A 23,924-nucleotide genomic window follows, 5' to 3' on the forward strand; every position below is an offset into this window, starting at 1 on the left:
TATCTTGGTTGCAGGCTCAATCCCTGATCCCAGTTGGGGCACGTGTGAGAGGCAACCAATTTATGTGTCTTTCTCACATTGATGTTTCTCTCTCTGTCTCCCCCTCTCCCTTCCACTCTCTCAAAAAGATGGATGTATTCTTTTTTGGTTAATCCTCACCCAAGGATACTTTTCCATTGAGTTTTAGAGAGAGTGGAAGGGAGAGGGGGAGACAGAGAGAGAAACATCAATGTGAGAAAGACACATAGATTGGTTGCCTCCCACACATGCCCCAACTGGGGTCGGGGATTGAGCCTGCAACCAAGATACATGAACTTGACCAAAATCGAACCCGGAACCCTTCAATCTGTGGGCTGACACTCTTTCTACTGAGCCAAACCAGCTAGGGCATGAATGCATTCTGACTGTTCAATCAAAAGCTAACCTGTCTCTTGGATTATTTTGTAGGTTTCTCATTTCAAGTATTCACTGTAAATGAGCAGATATTTATTTTAAGGAAACCTAAGGGTTAAATCCTAATATGACTCACTAACCAGAGTATGTAGATTTCACAATAGTTGTTGTCTTAGTCCAATGTAGAATAAAAGTCTTGTATAAATATATGATTGTTTAAAACATGCACTAAAAAGGAGAGTTTAAAATTGAGTTTTTCCCCCTTGGGAATTCTCAGATTCTTGTGAACAACTTCTAGGAAATGGAAGCCAGCAGGGTTAGACAAGAACACTGAAATAGGGCTGTGAGACAAGGAGGCCCTGCCCGTCCCGTCCGTGCAGTGGCGAGAGAAAGAAATGGGAGAGATTGTATGAGTAAGACCCAACCAACCTCCCCAGAGGCTGTATTTCTGACATCTCAGCCATCTTTCCACACTGCTTCCGGTTTCTCCTCAGTTTATCCCTCAGAACTTGATTTATCAGTCAGCATATAAATCCTCACATTCCCAGTTAACTGGTTTTTCGTCCAGAGCTGGTCAGCACAATTATGCTAGGGAAGGTTGTATGGGACACTGTGAAGCCAAAGTGCTGACAGCTAGAGGAGTGATAGAGGACATCCCCTTGTCAAAGGAAGAAACTGAACAAGTAAGATGCAGAAATGTCTGGTCCCACCCAACATTCATGGGCGTGCCTGTTGATGGCCCCGGAGACATCAGGAAGCCAATCCTAGTTACAGTCACGGTCCTATGCTGAAGAATGCTTGCATATATTTCAGCAGTAATCCCTCTAAAAATGGTTACTGTTCTTAAGTTTGAATGTTTGAGAAGGGATAAGAAATAGTTATCTAGGAATTCATTTATGTGGGGAAAGCTTGCCTCCTCATGATGCTAGAAAAAGTGTTTGCTACCCTGAGGCATTATGATTAAGAAGCACTTTATTAATCTGTACTTCTACTTATTAAACAATATCCTTCCAGTCATAACCAAGTTAAGCGACTATAAGAAAGAAAGCCAGGATTTGTGTGTTTTTAAAAATGAAGCTAGTGGGAGTTTTTGCAGCTGGGACCCAAGTAAAGGTTCCTGCAAAAAACGCTTGGCAACAAAGAGATGAGTTGAAACAGTGCTTGTCTGGGGATCTGTGAGCCAGAGGGTGGAGCAGACTTCGTGGGCTGGAAAAAAGACCACTTGGGGGGAAATTGCTGGAGAAAAAGGGCAGCTGGGTGAAGATTTAGGGGGTCAGACACACACTGGGGGTGAAGATAAAATTTATGACTTCTGTTCAAATGATGTTTGCTGAGATGCTGACATGAGCTGTGGAATTCCAAATACATGAGATGCGACTTGAATACAATCCAGCTGTTAATATCATCCAAAATAAAATGTACAACTTTTTACTTTGGAAATGGACATATTTCCGAGGGGTGTGCTTTCCCCCTGCATGGGCCTCTGACAGAATTGTCCGGAGCCTTGACAAGTAACACCTCCAGTCTTCTGTTTGTGTGATAGTTGATTGAAAGCTGTCTTTGTCCTTCCTGTCTCAGGTCACATGGCCAGGTACACAGCCATCCTCAACCAGATTCCCAGCCACTCCTCATCAGTCCGGACCATCCAGGGGCCTCCTGGGGAGCCTGGGAGGCCGGGTTCACCTGGAACTCCTGGTGAACAAGGACCCCCAGGTACCCCAGGCTTCCCAGGAAATGCAGGTGTGCCAGGAACCCCAGGAGAACGAGGTAAGCTGGGCCACTCCCCTGACTGAGGGCAATGAAGCAGAGCCTAACAGTGGTGCTTATACAATGCTAAAGTCCGAAATAATGGACCTAAATCAATTTTACCCCATCTATTCTGCAGCTTCCTATTTATCCCAAGGTTGAGAACATTGAGTCATCTACAAAGTGTTTATCAAGAGCCACCTCTGCTTGTATGAAAAAAAAGAGGATCAGAATCCCCAACCCACCTCTAAGAGGCTTTTGTGTGAATGAGAGAATGATGTCCCCTCTAGATGGAGGAATTAAGAAAAGATGCCCCTCCCAGGTAGAAGAATCAGAAAATAATGCCCCCTCTGGACCTAAATGGCATCTCATAGAAGTCATGGCAAGCAGAGAGCTGGCTTCCTGGGTCTGGTGCTGCTTTTGCGCAGTGCTCAGAGTGGGCAGCAGTCAGTGGCAACCCTGAAGGGATTCATGAGGCAAATGGTCAGATGGTTCACATAAGCCTATGCAAAACATGGCAGCTCTGAGCCTCCAATTAAATACTGTTCGTGGTTTATCTTTCTATAATATGAAGCAGTATTTTATTTACTTATTTAATGGGCCAATGTTTTATATTTCCTACTAAAGTTTCTTTAAAATAGCGCTCCTACTTAGCCCTTTCTTCTACCCTTTACAGGTCTTAACAGTATTGTATAATAAGATCAAAGAGATGTGAGGAATTGGGCTAGATATGAACTACAAAGAGAGTGGTAGGAAGAGAGGCAACTGATAAAAGTATTTTCTAAGACACAATTTATAGAATGTAGTTCTGGGCAAAAGCTAATTTCCTCTCTGCTCTGTGAGTCATATTGCTTTTGTGAGATGGGTAGGGTATATTCTTTTTATAAAATCTGGGATGTGAACTACAGATTACAAAGATACTATTTCACATCCATTCTTGATCCATGCCAACAGGCCAAGTTCATTTCTGCGTCTGCACTTCTGTGCCCATTGTTCCTCCTTTGGAAGTTTTCTGTCTTCTGTACCTCTTACTCTGAGTTCAAGGCTCAGCCTCACCCATCTCATGGGTGAAGTTGGCTTAATCACCCCAGACCACAAATATCTCCTCCTCTGAATCCCTGATGTCCTAACTGTCACCCCCACCCCACCCCCACCCCCACCCATTTTAGCACCCATCAGATAGGTATTGGTGAACCACTGGATTTCTGGGAACAGGTATCAGGTCTGAATTGCTTTGCACATCACAGGTACTCACTAGATCATTGTTGTGTTGACTGATACCCAAATCTGATTCTCCTTTCTGAAGGCTTTTCCTGTGCAAGGGCACTGAATCAGAAGATATGGAGACAGGCATAGTTTCCTCGCAGGACACCAGAGATCTGGCAGCCAGGAGGGTGGCCACCTCTGTCAGCAGCTCATGGTATTGGTGATGGGCCAGCTGTGACTCAGGGAGCTCAAAGCCAGCACCTGAGTCAATCTCAGCAAATCTCAAGTTGTCTGTGTTCTTTTTGGAAGTCCTATCCTTGTTCTTGCCAGGTTGTGTTTCTTGCTCTATAGGAGCCCTTGAATGCTTAGACCAGGGGAAATCACCCAGGAGTTCTCAGTGGCCCAGGCAACCCTTGAAATAGGAATTTCTATGATGTAATTTTCTTACCTACACATCTACAAATATATAAAAGGCTAAGTGACCAGCTGACCGGCTGACCAGCCGGTACATATGACGCTCACTGACCACCAGGGGTCAGACGCTCAATGCAGGAGCTGCTGAGTTGCAGTGCCTTGGCAGTGACGCACCCCAGAACCAGAGAGGAGGGAGCCTGATTCCTCGCGGGACCGCATTATTCCACCTTTGGCTGTGGGTTATGTTGTTGCTGGGGCACTGTTGGCCCCAAATCTGGTTTACTGCCGAGCTGCGGTGACTTGGCAGCGGCAGTTCTTGGGTGACACACCCCGGAGAATGTGCACGAATCCGTGCACTGGGCCACTAGTAGATATATATGCTCCTAAAGAGTACAGTAGACAAGCAAAATCCTGAATTTCACAAATACATGGAGAATGAGAGTAACACAGAATGTGAGATACCCTGTGAGCATGAGGGAAGGTGATTTTATTTGATCACCAACTGAGGGGTGTGGTTTGGGGTTTAAGGTTGGGGTTTTATAGGCCAACAACCCCAAAAATAATATGTAAGAGGAATCATCCATTTAAAGATTTTCATGTTTAAGTTGTATATCCATAACAGCTGGGATTCATATCTGGTTTATTTTGAACAATAAATCAGCAAACATTTACTGAGCACACAGTTTATGCAAGACTTTTGGCTTGGCAGTGTGTGAGATAATACTATAATCGTGGCTTTGCCTTTTAGGCACCACATGTATCTGCCAATATTGTGGTTTGGATAGAGTATATGAAGTGTTTCTGAATGTATGATCTGGGAGATGATAAATGCGAACTGAATTTAGAGGAAGACATCACGTGGCCTTTGATAAGAAAGGGTGCTAGCATTTATCAAGCAACTATTTGATAAACTACCAGTTGCTTAGCACATTATTAATGCTCATAAAAATCTAATGAGATCAGTATTTGCCCCCAATTTTAGGCGAGGAAACTGAGGCTCAACTGATTGTCAATTGTCCACGGTCACTTACCTAAGCAATAGGGGACCCAGATTTGATTCTAGATCTGTGTGATTCCAGAGTGCTTGCTCCATTCTGCCCTGTTACTACCTTTGAATTCATTGCTTAGCAGTGATGGCGAACCTCTGACACGCGTGTCAGCACTAAATATTTAGTTTTTGGTTTATTAAATACAATTATATGTAACAATTATACATTTATGTTATTTAAACTATAAATATCATGAAATAATGTTTTTTCCTCAAAGTGACACACTACCTGAGTTATGCTCAGTTTTTTGGCGAAGTTTGACACACCAAGTTCAAAAGGTTGCCCATCACTTGCTTAGTGGGTGTGTCACAGATGAGAAGTCAGAACTGTGCAGCATCTGGCGAACCCTGTTGTCTTCTAATAACTACATTTCAAAACATGTGAACAGCCCAGCCGGTGTTGCTCAGTGGTTGAGCATTGACCTATGAACCAGGAAATCATGGTTCGATTCCCAGTCAGGGCACATGCCTGGGTTACAGGCTCGATCCCCAGTGGGGAGCATGCAATTATGACTCTCATCATTGATGTTTCTCTCTCTCTTTCCCTCTTCCTTCCTCTCTGAAATCAAATATATTTTTAAAAATGTGAACAGCTGAGCTGATCAGAGTGTCACAGTAGGCTGTGGTTGTGCTGTTTGCAAGCTCCTTGTGCATTGTGTTCTGCTGTATTTAAATAGCTGTGGGCATCTATGACCTGGCAGATGACATGCTTGGAGATGAAGCCAGGTTATCTGTTGGATAAATATGAATGTGATCAAAACATTTCCTGTGGTTACTCATTTGAACATTTGATGATTCTTTTAAGATTGTAGCATGTACTGAGGCTATATAAGAGTTCAAGTAGGGTTACCTACAAGGAAACTGGTCATGCATCTGGCAATTTGGGATATACCTATAGAAGTTTTATTCCTATTCTAGTATCTCAGCCTGGGGGGGAAATAGGGGAGAAACCTGGAACAAGGTAATTCAATCTTCTTTTACTTCTGATATCTTAGGAGAGAAACTATTTGTGATGCTGCTTTGCTGTAAGTCAATGACAAGCCCTTGGAGACACAGGAACGGCAGTCAGGGCAGAGAAAGGCTGCATGCACTAAAGCTAAACCTGCATCTCTCATGCTTATGCCATGGTTTACTGTAAGTCAACAAGGCCGAGAAGTCTAGAGAGAAAACTGGGTCCCAGATTCATTCAAAGCTGAGAGAGAGAAGTAAGATTCTTATGTTCAATATTCCTGTGGTTGAGAAGAGCTGTTGGCACTGACGATACATTTGGCAGAAAACGTTGGTCACAAGTTCAGAATTAGAGCATAGCAGTTGTGAGCCAGGAATGCCTCAATGGTAAGCATCTGTGAAACTTCTTAACGACCCTTGGATCCTGGTTTAATTCCTGGAAAAATTATCTTTATGGGACAGATTAACTTGATTAAAGAAAGAGGGCTGGTGGAGCTCTCATAATAATTTGCTGGTTGTTCCTTAAATATTTACAAGTCTTCCCTGTGATGTTGTGTTATGGTTGATAATGTGTTGCATGAGACATAGTCTTTTCATTGCTGTTAAAAATGTGCTGAAATACATGTTGCCTTCTTCCTCTCCTGCTTCCCCATCCCCTGCCTCTCATCTCCTGAGACGAAGTCCAGACAAAGACAGAGTTTTCTCTTTTCTCGCCCGATAATGATCTGAAGTCCATTTTGAATGTCTTTGGAACAAGACCTTTCCCTGAAGGTTTGATGGATTATGTTTTCCTAACATACAGTAACTTTTAAGGCAATGAGTACTCCTTCTCTTGGTATCATCTTTTATTTTGTAGAGGGTTGTTTTTGTTTTTGTTTTTTTCGTACTACAAAGGTACTCTACTTTCATCGTGGCTGCAGAGAGAAGCTCTATGTATTAGTGATCTATTATTATGTAACAAATTATCCTAAAACTTAGCACTTAAAGAAAACAAAAGATATATGATCATGGTTTTTGTGGGTTAGGGACTCACAACTAGTTTAGCTAGATGGTTCTGGCTCAGGTTCTTTCGTGAGTTCGCAGTCAAGACGTTAGCCAGGGCTACAGTCATCTGAAGGCTGGACTGGATCCGGCAGACCTGCTTCCAAGATGCCTCACTCACAGTGCTATTGGCAGGAGTCTCAGGCCCTCCCTGACTGCTCCACTCACATTGAGTCTGGGAAGGGTGGGTCCCTCCACAGGGGTGCTTGAGTGGTCTCGAAATATGATGGCTGCTTTCCTCAGAGCCAGTGATCCAAGAGAGACAGCAGGGAGGAGTTCACAATGCCCTTTTTTTTCTATATAAATATATTTTTATTGATTTCAGAGAGGGAGTGAGAGGGAGCCTGCAACTGGGAATGTGCCCTGACCAGGAATGTGCCATGGCCATGATTGCCTAGTTCATAGGTTGACTGACCCTCAACCACTGAGCCATACAGGTGGGCCACAATACCTTTTTTGACTGATCCCAGAAGTCACAAGCTTTTACTTTTAGCATATTCTACTAGGAGGGAGTCACTAAGCCCAGCCACACGCAAGGGGAGGAGAATTAGGCTATCCATTTCGAAGAGAGGAAATATCACAGTGTTTGTGACTATGTATTTAATCACACTCTTCCAGATTAAACCAAGGTTTCTGGCCTTGTGGTGGAACAGGGCAATTGCTTTCATTCCTAAGAATGACTTCCAAGCAGTCTGGCTCCTAGGACACCTGTGAAGGGTTGGCTCACTCTGTGTCCACCTGTTTTCACTATTTAAATGGGTATTTTTCTCTCCCAACTCCTTTAAATTATTCAAATACCAGATGTAGCTTTTTAGAGGGAAATGTAAGATGTAGATTGAAGGACCTTGAAAGAGTAGCACCTACTGGAGGCATGTTATTGTAGACTGTTTTTGTATTCATGCTCCTGGAACTAATTGTAGTCAGGATAAGATCATTTTCCAAATAAACACAAAGAATGATTTTTGAAAAGAAACTGACAAACTAAAATTACCATCACATTATGTCCCCACCTTCTGTACTTAGTAGAATATGACTGTTACAATAACAAAAAGCTATAACCAGTATTTTATCTTCTTTTTGCCATGAAAGCCAATGTCATTGTTTCTGTAGCTTAACAATTTTTTGAAACCCTTGATTGGAAGGTCTGTGTAGAAGGTCTTAACAGATTGCTCACATTGGACTTCAGTCACTGTCTGGGGTAGTGGGTGTTTTGCTAGAAATAGCGCTCAAGGTTAATGTCATCTTAGTAAGATAACTTTGTGTGGTCCTGGTTCATATTTTCTAGTCAGCTTCACATCAAGTATGTGCCCTTTGCTCTAGCCAAACTGAACGGCTCAGTGCTCAGTTTTTGCTGCATAACAACAAACCACAAAAATCTTGGTAACATACAACAATAAATATTAGTTCTCATCACTTGTCTGTGGGAGGTGGGACAGCTCTGCTCTACTGGGGCCCTGGCTGGAGTGGGGGATAGCTCCCCATTCTCCTTGTGACAATGGCTAAAACAAAGCAGGGCAACCCAACTTCCCAATCATGTTTCACACCTCTGTTCTTGTCATCGCCACTAATAATCTCTCTAGTCAAAGCAAATCACTTGGCCAACCTAAATCTATGAGTAGGGAAATGCATGAGTCCATAGAATGGGAATGGGTATATAATTCTATTGCAAAGTAGTAAAGAATTTAGACCATTAATTCAGTTTACCAACGTTCTTTACACAGGCCTTTTCCTTTCCTACCACACTCAATGCTAATCCCTGTTGTTTTTATACTTTTTCTTGGATTGTCACATGCTCTTCCCACTCCCCAGAACTCACTTTCTTCCTCTGACTCATTCCTACTCAAGCTTCAAAACTCATTTCAAGAGTCACCTCTGCCAGACCACTGCTTCCTCGCAATGTTTTATTTGTTTGGCCAGTGAATTTGTTGTTGCTACTCTGCTTTCTTCCAGCTGAATGAGACTGAGTAACATCTTCCTCATCTGGGCTTCTCTGTCCCCAGGCACATGGCTCCAATCACAGCATTTTCCCATTACACTGCAATTGTTGATGTACTAGTAACTATGAGCAGTCAACCTGCAAACGAAACGGATGCACAGGTTTGGTGTGCATGGATGAGCCCTCCACTCATCGTCTCCTTTCCTCTCTCCTTCTCCCTTTACAACCTCCATTCTCCCGCCTTCATTTCCCTCCTCCCTGCTGCACTTTCTCCCCTCACTGCTCAAATGTCAGTGTGTCCAATTTAGGTGTCTGTGGTCAAAAGACCAAAGGACCTCCTACCTACATTACTGTGGTGCAAACACCTAAAGTGTAAAATATTCTGTTGTCTTGATCTTGATCTGGTTAGTAGGTTCCTTTGACCACTGGATAGCCCACTAGTTGGAAATATGATTCAGCACATTTTCCTCTGGCTTTTCCGTGGTACTAGCACAGTGTTTATTGGTGGTGGTAAACTTCACAAGAATAAATTGTACTGGTTGGTTGCACCCAGCAGGGGCAGATCTGAGCTTAATGGGGCCTGAAGCTTAACCAGTTTGGAGTTCTTCTTTAAGGAAAACTGTATGAAGTTAAAAACAAAAAAAATTAGGTAGGTATTAGAAGAGGGGCCATCCAAACTCGTTGGTGTGATGCCCATAGCTTGTCATAAGGAGGCCTAACCTGGCCTCTTACTCTACCACTACCCACCTTGCAGCTGCCAAAGCCATACCCGACTGGTTCCCCAGGCAAACCTTTGCACATGCGCTTCTATCTGCCCCCTTTTTATGTGGTTAACGCCTGTTCTTCAAGACTTCGTATCACGGGTCAGCTATACTGGATCCTACCAGAAGGTCCTAGGCATTGGGCTCTAGTTACACCCTTCTTCCTATTGCCCATGCACTCCTACTGCTGATAGTGGCTTCCTGCTGTTGCTAATGTCTGAGTTGCCTCATCATCCTTATTTGATTGCTCAGTTCTTCCATTGCTAATATGACAAAGTCTCTATGTTAAATTCCCTTTGCTTGAAAGATCTAGAATGGTTGATGTTTCCCTGGCTGAGCCCTAGATTATAGAGGCATACTAGATGGTCAGTTGTTTTATGGAAAAGGCAATAGGAGGTGGGACCCTTAGCAATAGTTTGCAAAGTTTGCTCACTTTCACAGCAACCACATATTTTCCAGCCTTGGCCATCTTAGCCCAAAACATGGAGCCTGTACATGCTGGCACTGATCTGCAGCCAAATAGGGATAGATAAGTACAAAGAGTGCTTGTTGAATTGAGTCCATTGAATCTGCCTTTGTAGCGAGGGACCCTGTCCAGTACCTTCTACCTAGTAGACATTCCAACATATGTTGAATAAAAAAGTCTACTTGTAATTCATCACCAGCATTTCCCAGGCAACAGACTATATAATAACACAGCTAAAGCCTTGTCTCACAGTTTCTGTGACTTTTGGTAGAATGACAATGAAAGCATTATCCAGGCCTTGCATAGCTGTCTGAGCACAATTCCTGGGAGTTGCTCAGAATGTCTGATTATGTGTCTCGGGCTCCATGGAGGAGCATGAGACTCCAGCCTGGAGTGTTTGGTGTGGTCAAGGGGCAAATTAGTAAAATCTCCCTACACAGAAGTAAAAAAAAAAAAAAAAAGGGAAACCAATAACCAAGGGCTAGACCCTGGACTTGTAGTCAGTGTGAGCAGGATAAATCCTCTTAAAATCAACCCCAAGGCTGGCTCAGAGCAGAGGTCAAATGTATACACCCAAGGAAGTAAGCTGAGGAAACGTGATAACCACAAGGCTGATGTCGGGCCAGAGAAAATGTGCAGACTGTATCCGCAGGCAGTTCAGAAAGCCGCAACTATAGCAAACAAGACTAAAAACACAGCCTAGAGAGCCAGCTTGGGGTGGAGAGAGGAAGGCAGGGAGCACGGTGGTTGTGTGCACAGGCTTCAGCACCTACCTGGGTTGAAACCTTGGCTCTGTTACTTCTTAGCTAAAGACAAGTGACATAACCTCTGTATTCCAGCCCTCTTTTCGGGTTAATAGTAGAGTCTGCCCTCTTGTTTTCAGCTAAGACTAAAATGAGTTCATACATAAAACATCTAGCATTCAAAACTTAATAAGGTCATTTAGAAGCATAGCTGGTACACCAACTAGCCACATATTTGGTTTGTCAAGGTCTACAATCAGACTTTGAATTTCATTCATCCATCCGTTTGTTTGACAGATATTTGAGTGCCTGACATGTGCCTGAAACTGGGAATACAATGAAAAATTGAAACAAACAGGTCTCTGACTTAGTAAACCAATGAAAGAAAATATTAGAGGGTTAGAGTTAGGTGAGTGGTAAGGGAGAACCAGGTAGCCCTAATGTGACTCTTAAGGAGGAACAAATATGTCAACTTGCCACTCTGGTGAAGCATGTTAATAATGGGGGAGGCTATGCAAGTGTAGCAACAGGGGGCATATGGGAACACTCTAGACTTTCCACTTAATATTTATGTGAACCTAAAACTGTTCTAAAAAAAGTAAAAATCTATTTAAAAATTTTTTAAAGAAATGAGTAAGATATTAAGATTTTAATAAGAGAGTAAGATCTAAAAGAATAGCTCTTAAAAGTTATCATTAAAAAAAGACAAAATAAAAGGATGGATGCATAATAGAAAAGACTTTTCTCTGATTATCCTAAATATTTTTGGTAACTTCACAGAAAACTAAGGATAGTAGCTAGATCACATTTTGATAAATTAGATCTTTTATATCAGCTCTGTTCATTTTTTTTTTAAATGGCAGATAGTGAAAGCTAATTGGAGTCCATCAGACTCCATCTCTAAGAGGCACTAGTAGTTCATATTGCCATGCAAGGAACTTGTTAGGAAAAGCAGTGTTTACACAAGCCAGGCATAGGAAAATAAAAGTGAATCTCTAGCCGAAGGAATTTTGTTTGTTGATCCTTCAAGGTCATGCTTGCATTTAAGTCAGCTGCATTTGGTCATTCAGTTAGCCTCTGGTGTTTTATGGGCATTTCCTTACTATGTGTGAGACTCAGTTTGGGATCTGACACTCCCACAATAAGTAGGGGATGATTCTTGCAGTCAACAGTTTCATAGTTCCAGACTAGAACACAAGAACAAGCAATGCAATGGGATAAATGCCAAAGGAGGCAGTGATAATATGGAAGCAAAGAACTCATTCATTTGTTCATTTGTTCACTCACCATATAGGGTGTTCCAAGAAAGTATACACATACTTTGAATAATTACAAAGGCAGTGTTATTAAAATATATTTCATTTTCAAAATTGAACTATCAGCTGTTAAAAAGTGTGTGTGTATTTTTTGGGTCACCTTGTATAATTGTTAGTGACATACTATGAGGAAGGCTCCATAGAAGTGAATAAGATAGATAGATAATCCTTGCTCTCATATATATAATTGATTTCAGAGAGGAAGGGAGAGGGAGAGAGAGATAGAAACATCAACGATGAGAGAGAATCATTGATTGGCTGCCTCCTGCATGCCCCACACTGGGGATCGAGCCCACAACCTGGGCCTGTGCCCTGACCAGGAATCGAACTGTGACCTCTTGGTTCACAGGTCGACGCTCAACCACTGACCCACGCCGGCCGGGCAATTCTTGCCCTCTTGACTCCCTTATGCTTCTGCCTGTTATGATTGTGGAGAAGCTTTGAGCTGGGTCTTGAAGAATGAGGAGTATTTATGGAGACAACCAAGGTGAGAAGGGAGTGTCAAAAGGAGGAAATATCTTGCACACATGGGGGTCCCAGTGCCTTGTGGAAAGAACGCTGGCACTTAGCTCTGGTGACCCCATCTCAGCACCAAGTGGCCCCACCTTGGGTCCTCACAAAGAATTTTTGAGGGAAGTCCTTATGGGTGATGACTACATTTTGTCTGTAAAGAATGACTATGCCCTCACTCCACTGCCCTCTGTCACCTCATGGACAGTCACAGGCTGACATTCTAGGACATTCCATTTCCCTCCTTTTAATCAAGGCCTACAAGGCTTATCATAATATATCCAGATCTGTTTTTAGAGATCTGCAATCTGTAAACTTAGCCTTTAATTTCAATCCTCATCTTAGGTACTTAAATATTGATTTTTTAACCTGTTTTTTTTCCCCTTAAAAAAGATTTATAACCAAGTTCAGTTATCATGGATTTGGATAATCCCTCAGTGGACACAGGGGAAGATATTTATATTAGCCTACATCTAGTTGGATCATAACTTGAAGGATAACAACATCTAAAATTCTCTGATGATATCAAATTGTATTCTTAGAATTTAATTTTAGGGCATTTTCAGGGGCTGGAATATTATTGTGAGGCTCTTCCTTTCTGTATTATAGATACGATCAAATTCCACTTGTTTTTTATCTACATAACATAGAAAATTAAGACAACTAGACTTTCTACTCCCCAGGCTTCCCCACCTTTTGCTTTCCTTATGAATGAACAAAGGATAAGTCAGGAAGCTCTTATCAGGGGGTTGTTCCTGAGAGTATTTTCCTGGATGTCCTATTCAGCCCAATCGACTGCGTCTTCTGCTTGTGGAGAATAGTCACTGAGAAACCCTGCTGTTAATGTTGATCCCTGAGGACCAGAGGTCATGGCAGGCCTCTGAGTCACCCGCATTTAATCATGAGCAGCCTGCATTAGTCATTGGTGTATTTGATTGTGTTCTAATTCTTTAAAAATTTGTGGTTCCCTCTGGGGAAAGTGGCTCCGATTCTAACAGACCAGGCAGTTTCTGCTCTATTCTCAGATGCACACACTCATTCACAAGTAAGGGAGCACCCACCAGCTAAAAAGTGCTCACTCCAATTATTAACCGATTAGCTACTAGTTTAGTTAATTGGGTAATACCCAGTAGACATACTCAGGGTAGTTTTCTGACTGAGCAACTTGATTGGAAATCGAGCATTAAGTGTTGACTAGTCCAAGTAAGTCATGTGCTTTGTAAAACACAGATTGAATAGTATTTTTCTTTGAGAAATCACTCTCTTCCTATCAGCTCCTAAGAGAAGAATCAGTCCAAAAACAGAAGAACATAGGTGCGCCAGTCGGTGCCCTGCCCTCTTTCTGCTGGGCTGGTCTTTTTTGCGCTCAGATAATACCACTAAGGCCACATGCAGTAGGCATGGGTGTTGGGGAAGCTTAGTCATTGGTGGAGTAGCCCTGAAGACCACTAAGAAGGAAGAAGGACTTTTTAAAATATGACAGGATACCTTAACCCCAAGAGGTGGTCACAAGTAACACAGCAGTCACCAAAGCTTCCAATTAAGGGACAATCACGTGCAGTTGTTAGGATTACGCATACCGTGTAGAAAGAAGTATTAGTGGCTTTGTTGTTGTTGTTGTTGTTGTCAATGATTTCCAGAGTGAATACTATATGAACAGGCTTCCTTCTGGAAATTATAAGCTAAGGTGTTAAAAGTGATTATTTTCAAGGCCTACGGTTCTTCCTTGTTTTGTCTTCTAGTTTGTCTGCAGTGAATATGTGCTACATTTAGTAAGAAAGAAAAAAAGGTTGTTTGTAGTCTTTAACATTTAAGTCACTTGCATGCCTACCACCTATCAGATTGGTTATTTTCATTGACTTATGTTCCCTTCTGAGCTTTGACAAATCACACAATTTCTCTGTTAAGTGTAGAGAGATGTGGTTTCGCAGTTTGCTATTTCAAAGCATTGTTGCACCTGAAAAACAGACACCAGAGATCATCTGCGATGGGAGTCAGGGTAACCCAGACCCCTGTCTGATGCAACTGGTTGGGGCTGAATACAGCATGCTCTCACCTGTCCACCAGTCTGCTGATGGAACCTGCTTAGACAATGAGGTGTATATGTTTCTTTGTGGGTTTTTTATTGTTTTTTGTTGTTGGGTTTTTTTTTTGCCTGTGAAAATGTATAGTTTATTAGTAGCACCATAAATATTTGGAATAAGAAGTCTGTTCTGTGGAAAAGACACATGAATAGGTTTAGAATTTTATGGGGCTGAATCAGCCAAATCAAACACAGGCTTTCCTGAAGCTTCCAAGTTTTTAATGGAAACTCACGCTCTTCAGAACGTTGCTGCCTAATTATAATTCATGCCTTTTGCAGATCCATTACAGGGTGGACCGAAAGGAAAATGTTAGACATGTGCACTTGTGACTTCTATTGTGTTATTTGTGGAGTGCCATACATCGGCTGGCCTGGTGCGTGCAAAGGCAGAGGCCAGCTCCTGGCAGGCCGGACCACGTCAGCATGAAGGAGGAAGATAACCTTGCAGTTTTGCAAATACAGACTGCAGGCTCAGAAACAGAACCAGCCTCTATATGTGGTTGTACAAAAGTCACCAGTGTCAGACTTGAATATAAAAGTCCTGTGGTAACCCTAGCCCAGACTATCAGATTATCCCATGTCATTGTCTTCATTAGAGAGGTCCTTTTGAAACGCAGAAAGATGGACTACACGGATTTTCATTTTAAAAAACATCTCTCTCTCTCTCTCTCTCTCTCTCTCTCTCTCTCTCTCTCTCTCTCTCTCTCTCTTCCCTCCCTCTCCCTCTCCCTCTCCCTCTCCCTCTCCCTCTCCCTCTCCCTCTCCCTCTCCCTCTCCCTCTCCAGGTCTTACTGGTATCAAAGGAGAAAAAGGAAATCCAGGTGTTGGAAGTCAAGGTCCCAGAGGACCCCCTGGGCCAGCAGGTAAATATTCCTACCTAACAGAAAATTGAAAATGAAAATCCTAAATCTTTCTATTCACTGGATATCACAGGTGAGGAAAATGGTCATATTACATCCTTGTATCTAACTGAAATGGCTGTATGTCTTGTTCATTTTGTTAGGATGCCAATTTGTCTCCTAATACAAGCTCTCTGGAATCTTATTGGTTGCATGAGTTAGGACATGATAGGCCAGTGGTCGGCAAACTCATTAGTCAACAGAGCCAAATATCAACAGTACAACGATTGAAATTTCTTTTGAGAGCCAAATTTTTTAAACTTAAACTTCTTCTAATGCCACTTCTTCAAAATAGACTCGCCCAGGCTGTGGTATTTTGTGGAAGAGCCACACTCAAGGGGCGAAAGAGCCACATGTGGCTCGTGAGCTGTGGTTTGCCGACCACTGTGATAGGCTATGCTGTAGTAACAAATGCTTAGTGGATTGACACCATAGAGGTTTATATCATACTCGTGATACAAAGCTTGATGTAAGGTGGTCCCCTCTCCCCCCCGCCCCCCCCGACACACAATTTGGAACCAAAGGCCCCAGGAAGCATCTTAGGTCTCACAGTTCTAAATGCAGAAGGACTTAAGTCCCTTGTCACATTTCACTGGCTGGAACTAGTTGCCCAGCTCCAACTGTCCTGCAGGGGAGGCTCGAGATCTAGTGGATGTTTGATGGGCACTGGTAGTTCCTGCCACCATGCTCATCTCACTGAGTGAGTTTTGGGTGAAGTTTTGATTTTTATGCACATTACTAGTAGCTTTCATAATGGTCTTCAGACGATCAGAGTCGTTATTAGAATTCTAAGTTTGCAATTCTATTGGATATTTGCAATCTCAGCCTTAGCCACATGGAATCAAATGCTTTATAGACTTTTCTTTCCAACCTAATAATTATTTTGGAAAAGACTTTTTCTAGGAGAGATGCCTAATGCAATAGATTCATGTTGAATGTAAAAATTCCTGTTATTTGAGATCATATAACTGACCCAGCATCATGAGATGCCCAGAATGGACGCTGGGTGGATATTGATGGAATGAGACTGAATGTATCTGAGAACCACAACACTTTTCAAATACATTTCTCATTTACATTTCGGTGTTAAGCTAAAGAATTTCATTTCTAGTTGAAAAATGGTTCTTAACTATTTTTTGAATACAGCCATAAAAACCAATAAACAGCCCTAGCCGGTTTGGCTCAGTGGATAGAGTGTCGGCCTGCGAACTGGAAGGTCCCAGGTTCAATTCCAGTCAAGGGCACATGCCCCGTTGTGGGCTTGATCCCCCAGGGGGACTTGTAGGAGGCAGCCTATTCATGATTCTCTCTCATCATGGATGTTTCTATCTCTCTCCCCCTCTTCCTTCTTCTCTGAAATAAAAAATATATATATATATTTAAACAAACATGAAAACAAACAAATGAAAACCAAAACCAAAAAAATACAGCCTAACAATCTTTTTAATTTTACAAAAATTTTAATCTCCACCTTCACACAATCTAAGTTCTTAATATAAGCTAGCCTAAAGACATTTTGGATTAGTATGTTGGGTCCAATTGTAGACTTTATCTTTTTCTCATGCAGGATAATTTCTTTCAGACTCAGGCTAATTTATTTCAATTATCTGGGGCCATAAACCAGTACAGATGATGAGGTTGAGCTTGAGCTTGAGCGTGTTCATGTTCATGTGTGTGTGTGTGTGTGTGTGTGTGTGTGTGTGTGTGCGTGCACGCCCATATATTGGATTCATATTGGGAAACAGAAGCTCCACAGAGAAAACAAGGTTGAGAGTGCTAGGTTCCTTCTCCTTTAATATCACAGAGGTGCTAGAAAAGAATAGAGTTTGTTTTCTAGTTTTCTGAGCTGATTAAAAGGGTTGCCCTCCAGGAGAATGTGTGATTCCAGTCTGTTCTTCTGTCTAGGGAATCCAGTTTAGGGAGAAGCACTCAATGAGTAGAGAGAGCCAGATTGCTGTAATTGTCGAGATGTGTAAGGTTGCTTCTCGTAAGAGTTAGTTTACTTCTTGGTGGTCTCAAAACTCACCCTGTTGTGGTAAAAGACCAACTGTTTTCATTGTGGGTGTTTTTTAGGACCTGCAGGGGAGAGTCGGTCAGGAAGCCCGGGGCCCCCTGGCTCTCCTGGACCCAGGGGTCCACCAGGTCACCTGGGGGTGCCTGGACCACAAGGTCCTTCCGGCCAGCCTGGATACTGCGACCCCTCTTCATGTTCAGCCTATGGGGTGGGAGGTAAGTGCCAGCCTCTTGTGGGCTTTAAGCAATGTTTTACTATAATTTGCACCATCACGGTGAAGGGGTGCTATGAAAAATAGACCGAATATGGGAGGGAAGCAGAGCTTGAACTTCCAGAGGCATCTTCTAGAAAGTGCAAATTACTCTAGAGGTTAACTCTTTAAAAAACCGGAAGTTCAAAATAACAGCACAGCTAAGTCTTCCTTGCTTCCAAATGGCAATTCACACAGAGTTGGCCTCTGATCTCATATTTGGTCCCTGGGGGACATGTCTGAACATTCTTTTGGGCCCCTCATGCTATGTTATTGCTGTGGTATGGCCACGGTGTCCTGTAAAATTTACTCTTATTTGGGGGAAACTTCAAACAGAACTTCCCCATAACTGGGATCCCCTAGATTCTTTGGGGTGACATCCTGCCCACCAAATGCATGGATGACCAAAGATAGTTTTCAGAAGAAACGTAAGTGGTGATGCTGTCCTTGCCTCATTACTAACTACTGGACTGAGATTCTGAAAAGATTATGCTCCCCATAAACATCTGCAGTCTGCATGCTGGCGGATTGTGCAATGAGACATTTTCTGACATAGTCTTTCTTGGAAGCATCAAGAGAAAAATTCAGAGACTGCTTTGAGGCAATGAGCTTATTAGTCAATAAATTTAAATTTCCTGCTTTAGGAGAAATTTAACCTTATTTGCCAGAGGAACTGGTCAGAGTTTTGCTGATGTGTTTTTCTCTGTCCATCTCTTCTCTCCCTATTTCCTCAAATCTCTCTGTCCTTTATTAAGATCTGATCCCTTACAATGATTACCAGCACTGAAGTGGAACTCCTCCATTCTGATGACATTGGCCTGGGAAACTGGCTATGGATTCAGAACTGTCCTGTTGACCACCACCACCCAGCCCCTGCCCCTAACAATGGCCACTCTGCTTCCCTGCCTCACCTGCTTCCCTATCTGCCCACTATCACATCTCTGCTCCCAACACACAATGTCAATACTGGAATTTAACCAAATCACATGTGTCAATTGTATTACAAACAGATTGCTCCATATGAGCTTGGATAGAGGTATATGGTTGTGTACCAAGAATGTATGTCAAACTCCAATGAATGAATGCTCAGTAATAAAGTTACTTAGATGGGCCTTCTCCTCTATCCTATCCCCACACAAGATTGATGGGCATCTTTCTTTCTGATCACCCTGCTCTCCATTCTTCTTCTGATCACCTCCCCTTCCTACTCCCCCACCCCCACCCCCGGTGATGGACTTCTAACATGAGATCTATTTTTTAAATTTATTTTTCATAATTCTGCTGAGTTTTCAAGGTTCCTTTTGTAAATAAAACACATAATATTTAATCAAATGGCTGTGATTCTAGTTTTCTAACAATGTCTGTCATGTATCTGTCCCTTCCTTCATTTACTAATCATTTGAAAACTCCTGGGGAAGGAACCAGCGGTGTGGTGGGTAAGGGGAGCTACTGCTTTCTACCCAAGCAGGATATCTCTCTAGTCTAATGATCAAATCTACATCTCTGTGAGGGGAGATGATCAATTTTTGGTTTCTGGGTCCTATCAAGTCCCCACCCCGCTCTTCCTCTCTAGCTCCCCATCCTGATCAGCCGGAATTCACTCCTGTCCAAGATGAGCTGGAAGCGATGGAATTGTGGGGCTCTGGGATCTGATCGCCTCACGAGAAGTGGGAAGACCAACTGCAAGAACTCTTACGGGCACTTGTTCAAGAAGAATGTCATTATGTGGTTTGTATACTACCTTCTAGGGGCTTGTTTCATCAGCCTACATCTCTTTCTTAGATATTGTTATTATTGAAAAAAATTACATTTTTTTTAAAAAACCCTTAGTCTCTGATGCCATAGGATTGATTTTTCTTTGTTGCTTTAATGACATGCCAGATCACTGGTTTTTCCAGGGAGGAGTGCTCAGAGAAAATTTGGCCAAAAAGTTGAACTAAGGAAACTTTTCTATGTTAGATGATCTCGAGTCCTAAAATGCAACAAAACAGATGTGATTGTATTTGAGGGACATGGGGTCCTAGCAGAACAGGAACTTAAAGAGATTCAAAGATGATGCCATTTATTCCTGTCCCCTGTAACCTTGCTGAAAAGAAAAAGGGATATTATTGGAGAAACTACCTCTTTGTCAATTGATGTGTCCAACTCTGAGATCACTTGATAGCTGCTTTCACTGCTGTCCAAGGACATGTGTTACACTAGAACCTTTCTTAATTTGGTGCTATTAAGAATAGATTTTGTTTTGCAGTGGTTTTTGACGTGTACAATAATGACTTTCCACCGGTTCCGATGCAAACAGATCTAGTTTTGATGAACAGTTTACCCAGTGGTATTCCAAGGCTTGTCCTCCTTATCTACGTGGCTTACTTTGTACATGCAGATAAGTTTTAGCAAACCTGTTTGCATTCTCTTTTGTAAGCAAATAAAAATTTAAAACGGTGTGTGTGGACTCTTTTTACTGCATTTCGAAAAGTCACCTTAAACTTAGCTGAGTTTTAACCAGAAAAATAAGAATTGGCTTCCTTCAGACAGGCATTCAAACATTCATTCGTTCATTCTGAGTGTAGTATAAGGCTTAACAGAAGAAGTTGACTTGAATTTTATCACTCATTTATAACCTATTAAACAGCAATGACAGTGAAAATGCAAGACTGATGCTAAATAAATGTTGATGGCCGAAACCGGTTTGGCTCAGTGGATAGAGCGTCAGCCTGCGGACTGAAAGGTCCCAGGTTCGATTCCGGTCAAGGGCATGTACCTTGGTTGCGGGCACATCCCCAGTGGGTGGTGTGCAAGAGGCAGCTGATCGATGTTTCTCTCTCATCGATGTTTCTAACTCTCTATCCCTCTCTCTTCCTCTCTGTAAAAAATTAATAAAATATATTTAAAAATAAATAAATAAATGTTGATGAATGGTTGACTGAAGAGCCCATATATCTTCTGGTATTAAAAAAAAAAAAGCCTGAAAAACTCTAGAAGGCAGAGAAGAAATGAGAATCTAATAAACTCTAACCCCTAATGACCTACTTATAACTATAATTTATCGTTTGTTCACAAAGGAAAAAAATCAAGATATTTGAGAAAGATTTGGGTTCTGTTATTTACTGTTGAAAATAGAAGTGAAAGAGAACCGTAACCTATTGTATGCTTTTCTCCCCCTGTAGCATCTGTCTCGTAACAGCTAATTTTATATGGTAGAGATGGAGTCAGTTATCACCAGAAGCTGGATTCTTCCAGGGTCTACTTGTCTGCCTTTGGGGATCCAGCAAAGAGTTTTTGACATGTTTGCAGGAATGAGAGAAGACAGTGAGCAGATAACCAACAGCTGTCTCCTTTTAGTTACACAATATGACTCCATATGCAGAGAACAGGAATGGTAAAGAGGAAAACTTGCCCAAGGTTCATCAGGATGGCCTGACCCAGAATCCCTTGACAGAACTCCTCCTTAAATGACTGGGGTATGTCATCAGTCACCTCAGACCTTTGTATCTTAGATTTCTTAGTCTTTTAACAAGTGAGTAGAGGATATTCTATATGTTTTAGTATTTGGTCCTTGGAAATTCAGTCTAATAAGGTGTCACTCAAAAGACTCTCAAAGTTTGTTATAAATGGTGAAGTATAAACCATTAGAGGTTTTAATTCGTTCATATCATTCTTGAGTTGTGCAAATATACTTGGCTTTGATTTTACTTGGTGATCTGAATTTGTTTATTTAAGCTACAGGAAAGTTTCATTAGTTTGGAATGTGTCATCACTTGGACCCAATATATCAGATTTTTATTGAGTGAAATGTTCAGAATAAAAGGTGTAACTCAGATCTAGGACTTTTGTGTTTATAGTACATTGCCTTGAAATAAAATCTGATTTTGAATTGCATTTTTTATTGACTTGCCTATTTTGACAGAAATATACTTACATTTTAATTTATAGTTGATATAGTTTCAGAACTCATCATTTCATAAAAAATACAATCTTCAGAACTTTCACCACTTTTATTAGAAACTCACTCAATTTCTTTGGGGAATAATCATTTTAAGGTAATAGTTTGTATTTAAAGGGCTTCCATTTAATTCCAGGGCAATTCTTCCTCCCTCTTTCTTTTCCACCTCCCCTGCCCAACTCCAACCTTCCATAACTAATTTTTCTGTGTACCAGGAACTGTTTGAGTTCAGAAGATAAAACCATGAACAAGAGAGCTGTGGCTTGACCTTATGGAGCTTCCTCTCTAGCTAAAGAAAGATAGAAAGCTAGTGAACTAATAAGCAGAATTAATTTCAAATTGTGACGAATGATATGAAAGATGCAGGAAAAGTGCTGAGATAGGACTATGAAGAGGTACAAAGGATCATCTGTTTCCACTGGGTGGACAGGGAAGGCTTCTCTGAGGGCCTGACGTTTTAGTTGACACATGATGATGAGAAAAAGTGTGGAAGGGAAATTCAAGCTCAGATCTTGTCAAGAACAAAGGCCCTTTATCAGAAAAGTGCTTGTCATTTTCAAGGAACAAAGAAAGTCCATGTGGCAGGATCGTGAATGGAAGAGTGAATAAGATAAGGCTGGAGACCGAAGCCAGCAGGGCTGTGTGCACCAAGTTAGTGATTTAGATTTTAAGTTCCATGAGAAGCAATTGATAGATTTTCAACAGAGGAGTAACATGATCGGGTGTATGTTTTAAGTTAGTGAAGGGAAAATTGATCTTCTGGTGAGCCACGTTGCTGAAGTTCACTTTTGAAGCTGTCATTGGGCAGTTACTATCAGCCAGGCCTACTCCAAGGGTTTCAATATTGTACCTGTTAGGTTGGGCTATGCTATGCTGTGGTAATAAAAGCCCTAACATTTCAGGAGCTTAGCACAAGTCTATTACTTGCTCACACAAGAGAGCAGGACAGGACTGCGGGACCCTAGCACAGAGGGGGCCCACGCCATCTTGAGCGGAGAAAGGCCTTACATAGAAACTCATCAACACCACCAACAAGACAGGCCTTGGAACTGCCCCACGACCCAGCACCTACTCCAGCCAATATCCTGCTACCCCAGCTGCAGACTCGCGGAACCTGGGACCTCCACCTCCAAAGACACAGCTTTCCGCAGCTAAAACAACTCCGAGGCCATGTGGATTCCAGCAACAGAGAGGAATCTACAGGTCTACTCCAGCCATGAAGACAGAAGAGAAGCAGTCCAGAGATGGAAGACGCTGACGTGGCCTTCCCAAACTAGCAGGTAGCAGCTGTGCATCACTGCAGGTTGCCCAGGACCAAACCAGAGAGAGTCGGACCTGCATTACCACCATTTGTCCACCATCCAGAACTGTAATGTCAGTGCTGACATGTACACATAAGGAACTGTTGGACATTGAAATTGGGTCTCAAAAGAACTGTTGACCCAGAAAGAAACTCACTACAGACTGATTCATTTGCCTGTCACCATAACCATTATTGCTTGTCTCATTTTTGGTTCTTATAAGTGTATTTCTAATAGCAAATGATCTCACTCATCTAGGGGAAATAATGAACAACATAGATTGATGAACAAGAACAGACCCAGAAACAAGGAGGCATGGATCAGACTGTCGGGCCTCAGGGGGAGGGGAGGGAGAGGTGGGGGTAAAGGGGAGAGATCAACCAAAGGACTTGTGTGCAAGCATATGAGCCTAACCAGCAGTTAAGGGCAACAGGGGTGTGGGGGCATGTGTGGGGAGGGGTGTGGGATGGAGATGGGGGGATGAGGACAAATATGTGATACCTTAATCAATAAAGAAATAAAAAAAAATAAATTTAAAAAAAAGAGAGAGAGAGCAGGACAGCTGTCCTCCATGTCTTGGTTCACTGTTCCACATGGCTGCTGTCTTGGACACTTCCATATGAGCACGTACTTTCATGACTGCTGAGAGAAGAGAAGAGAAAGCATGGAGAATCATCTCCAGCTTCCTTCAGAAGTGACACACATTACTTCCACTCACCTTTCATTGTTCTACGTAAATTGCATGAGCACATTTAACTTCATAGAGGTGGAGAAGTAAAATCTCCTCATATACTTAGAAGCAGAAGAGAACCAGAAATATTGATGAGAAGCAGTAAAAACTACCACTATGTTTTAACTAACTTCATTGTCACAGCAACCCAAGAGCTGGTTCACTATTGTCCAAATGAG

General features: G+C 42.1%; 1 protein-coding gene across 4 annotated transcripts in view; it reads left to right on the plus strand.

Annotated features, from left to right (window-relative positions):
- Positions 1-20,215, plus strand: part of COL14A1 (collagen type XIV alpha 1 chain) — a 183,273-nt gene extending 163,058 nt beyond the window's left edge. For 3 of the 4 annotated variants that reach the window (XM_079796342.1, XM_079796344.1, XM_079796343.1), the window contains exons 45-48: positions 1,972-2,160; positions 15,397-15,474; positions 17,584-17,739; positions 19,348-20,215. In XM_079796342.1, coding sequence (XP_079652468.1) covers positions 1,972-2,160; positions 15,397-15,474; positions 17,584-17,739; positions 19,348-19,427 — 503 coding nt within the window. In that variant the 3' untranslated portion in view covers positions 19,428-20,215. Of the gene's footprint in view, positions 1-1,971; positions 2,161-15,396; positions 15,475-17,583; positions 17,740-18,529; positions 19,013-19,347 lie in introns of those variants that run through there. The other variant, XM_079796345.1, reaches the window with a different exon arrangement.
- Positions 20,216-23,924: the final 3,709 nt, after the last annotated feature.

This window comes from Cnephaeus nilssonii (assembly GCF_951640355.1).
Source record: "Cnephaeus nilssonii genome assembly, chromosome: 18".
Taxonomy (NCBI): Eukaryota; Metazoa; Chordata; class Mammalia; order Chiroptera; family Vespertilionidae; genus Cnephaeus; species Cnephaeus nilssonii.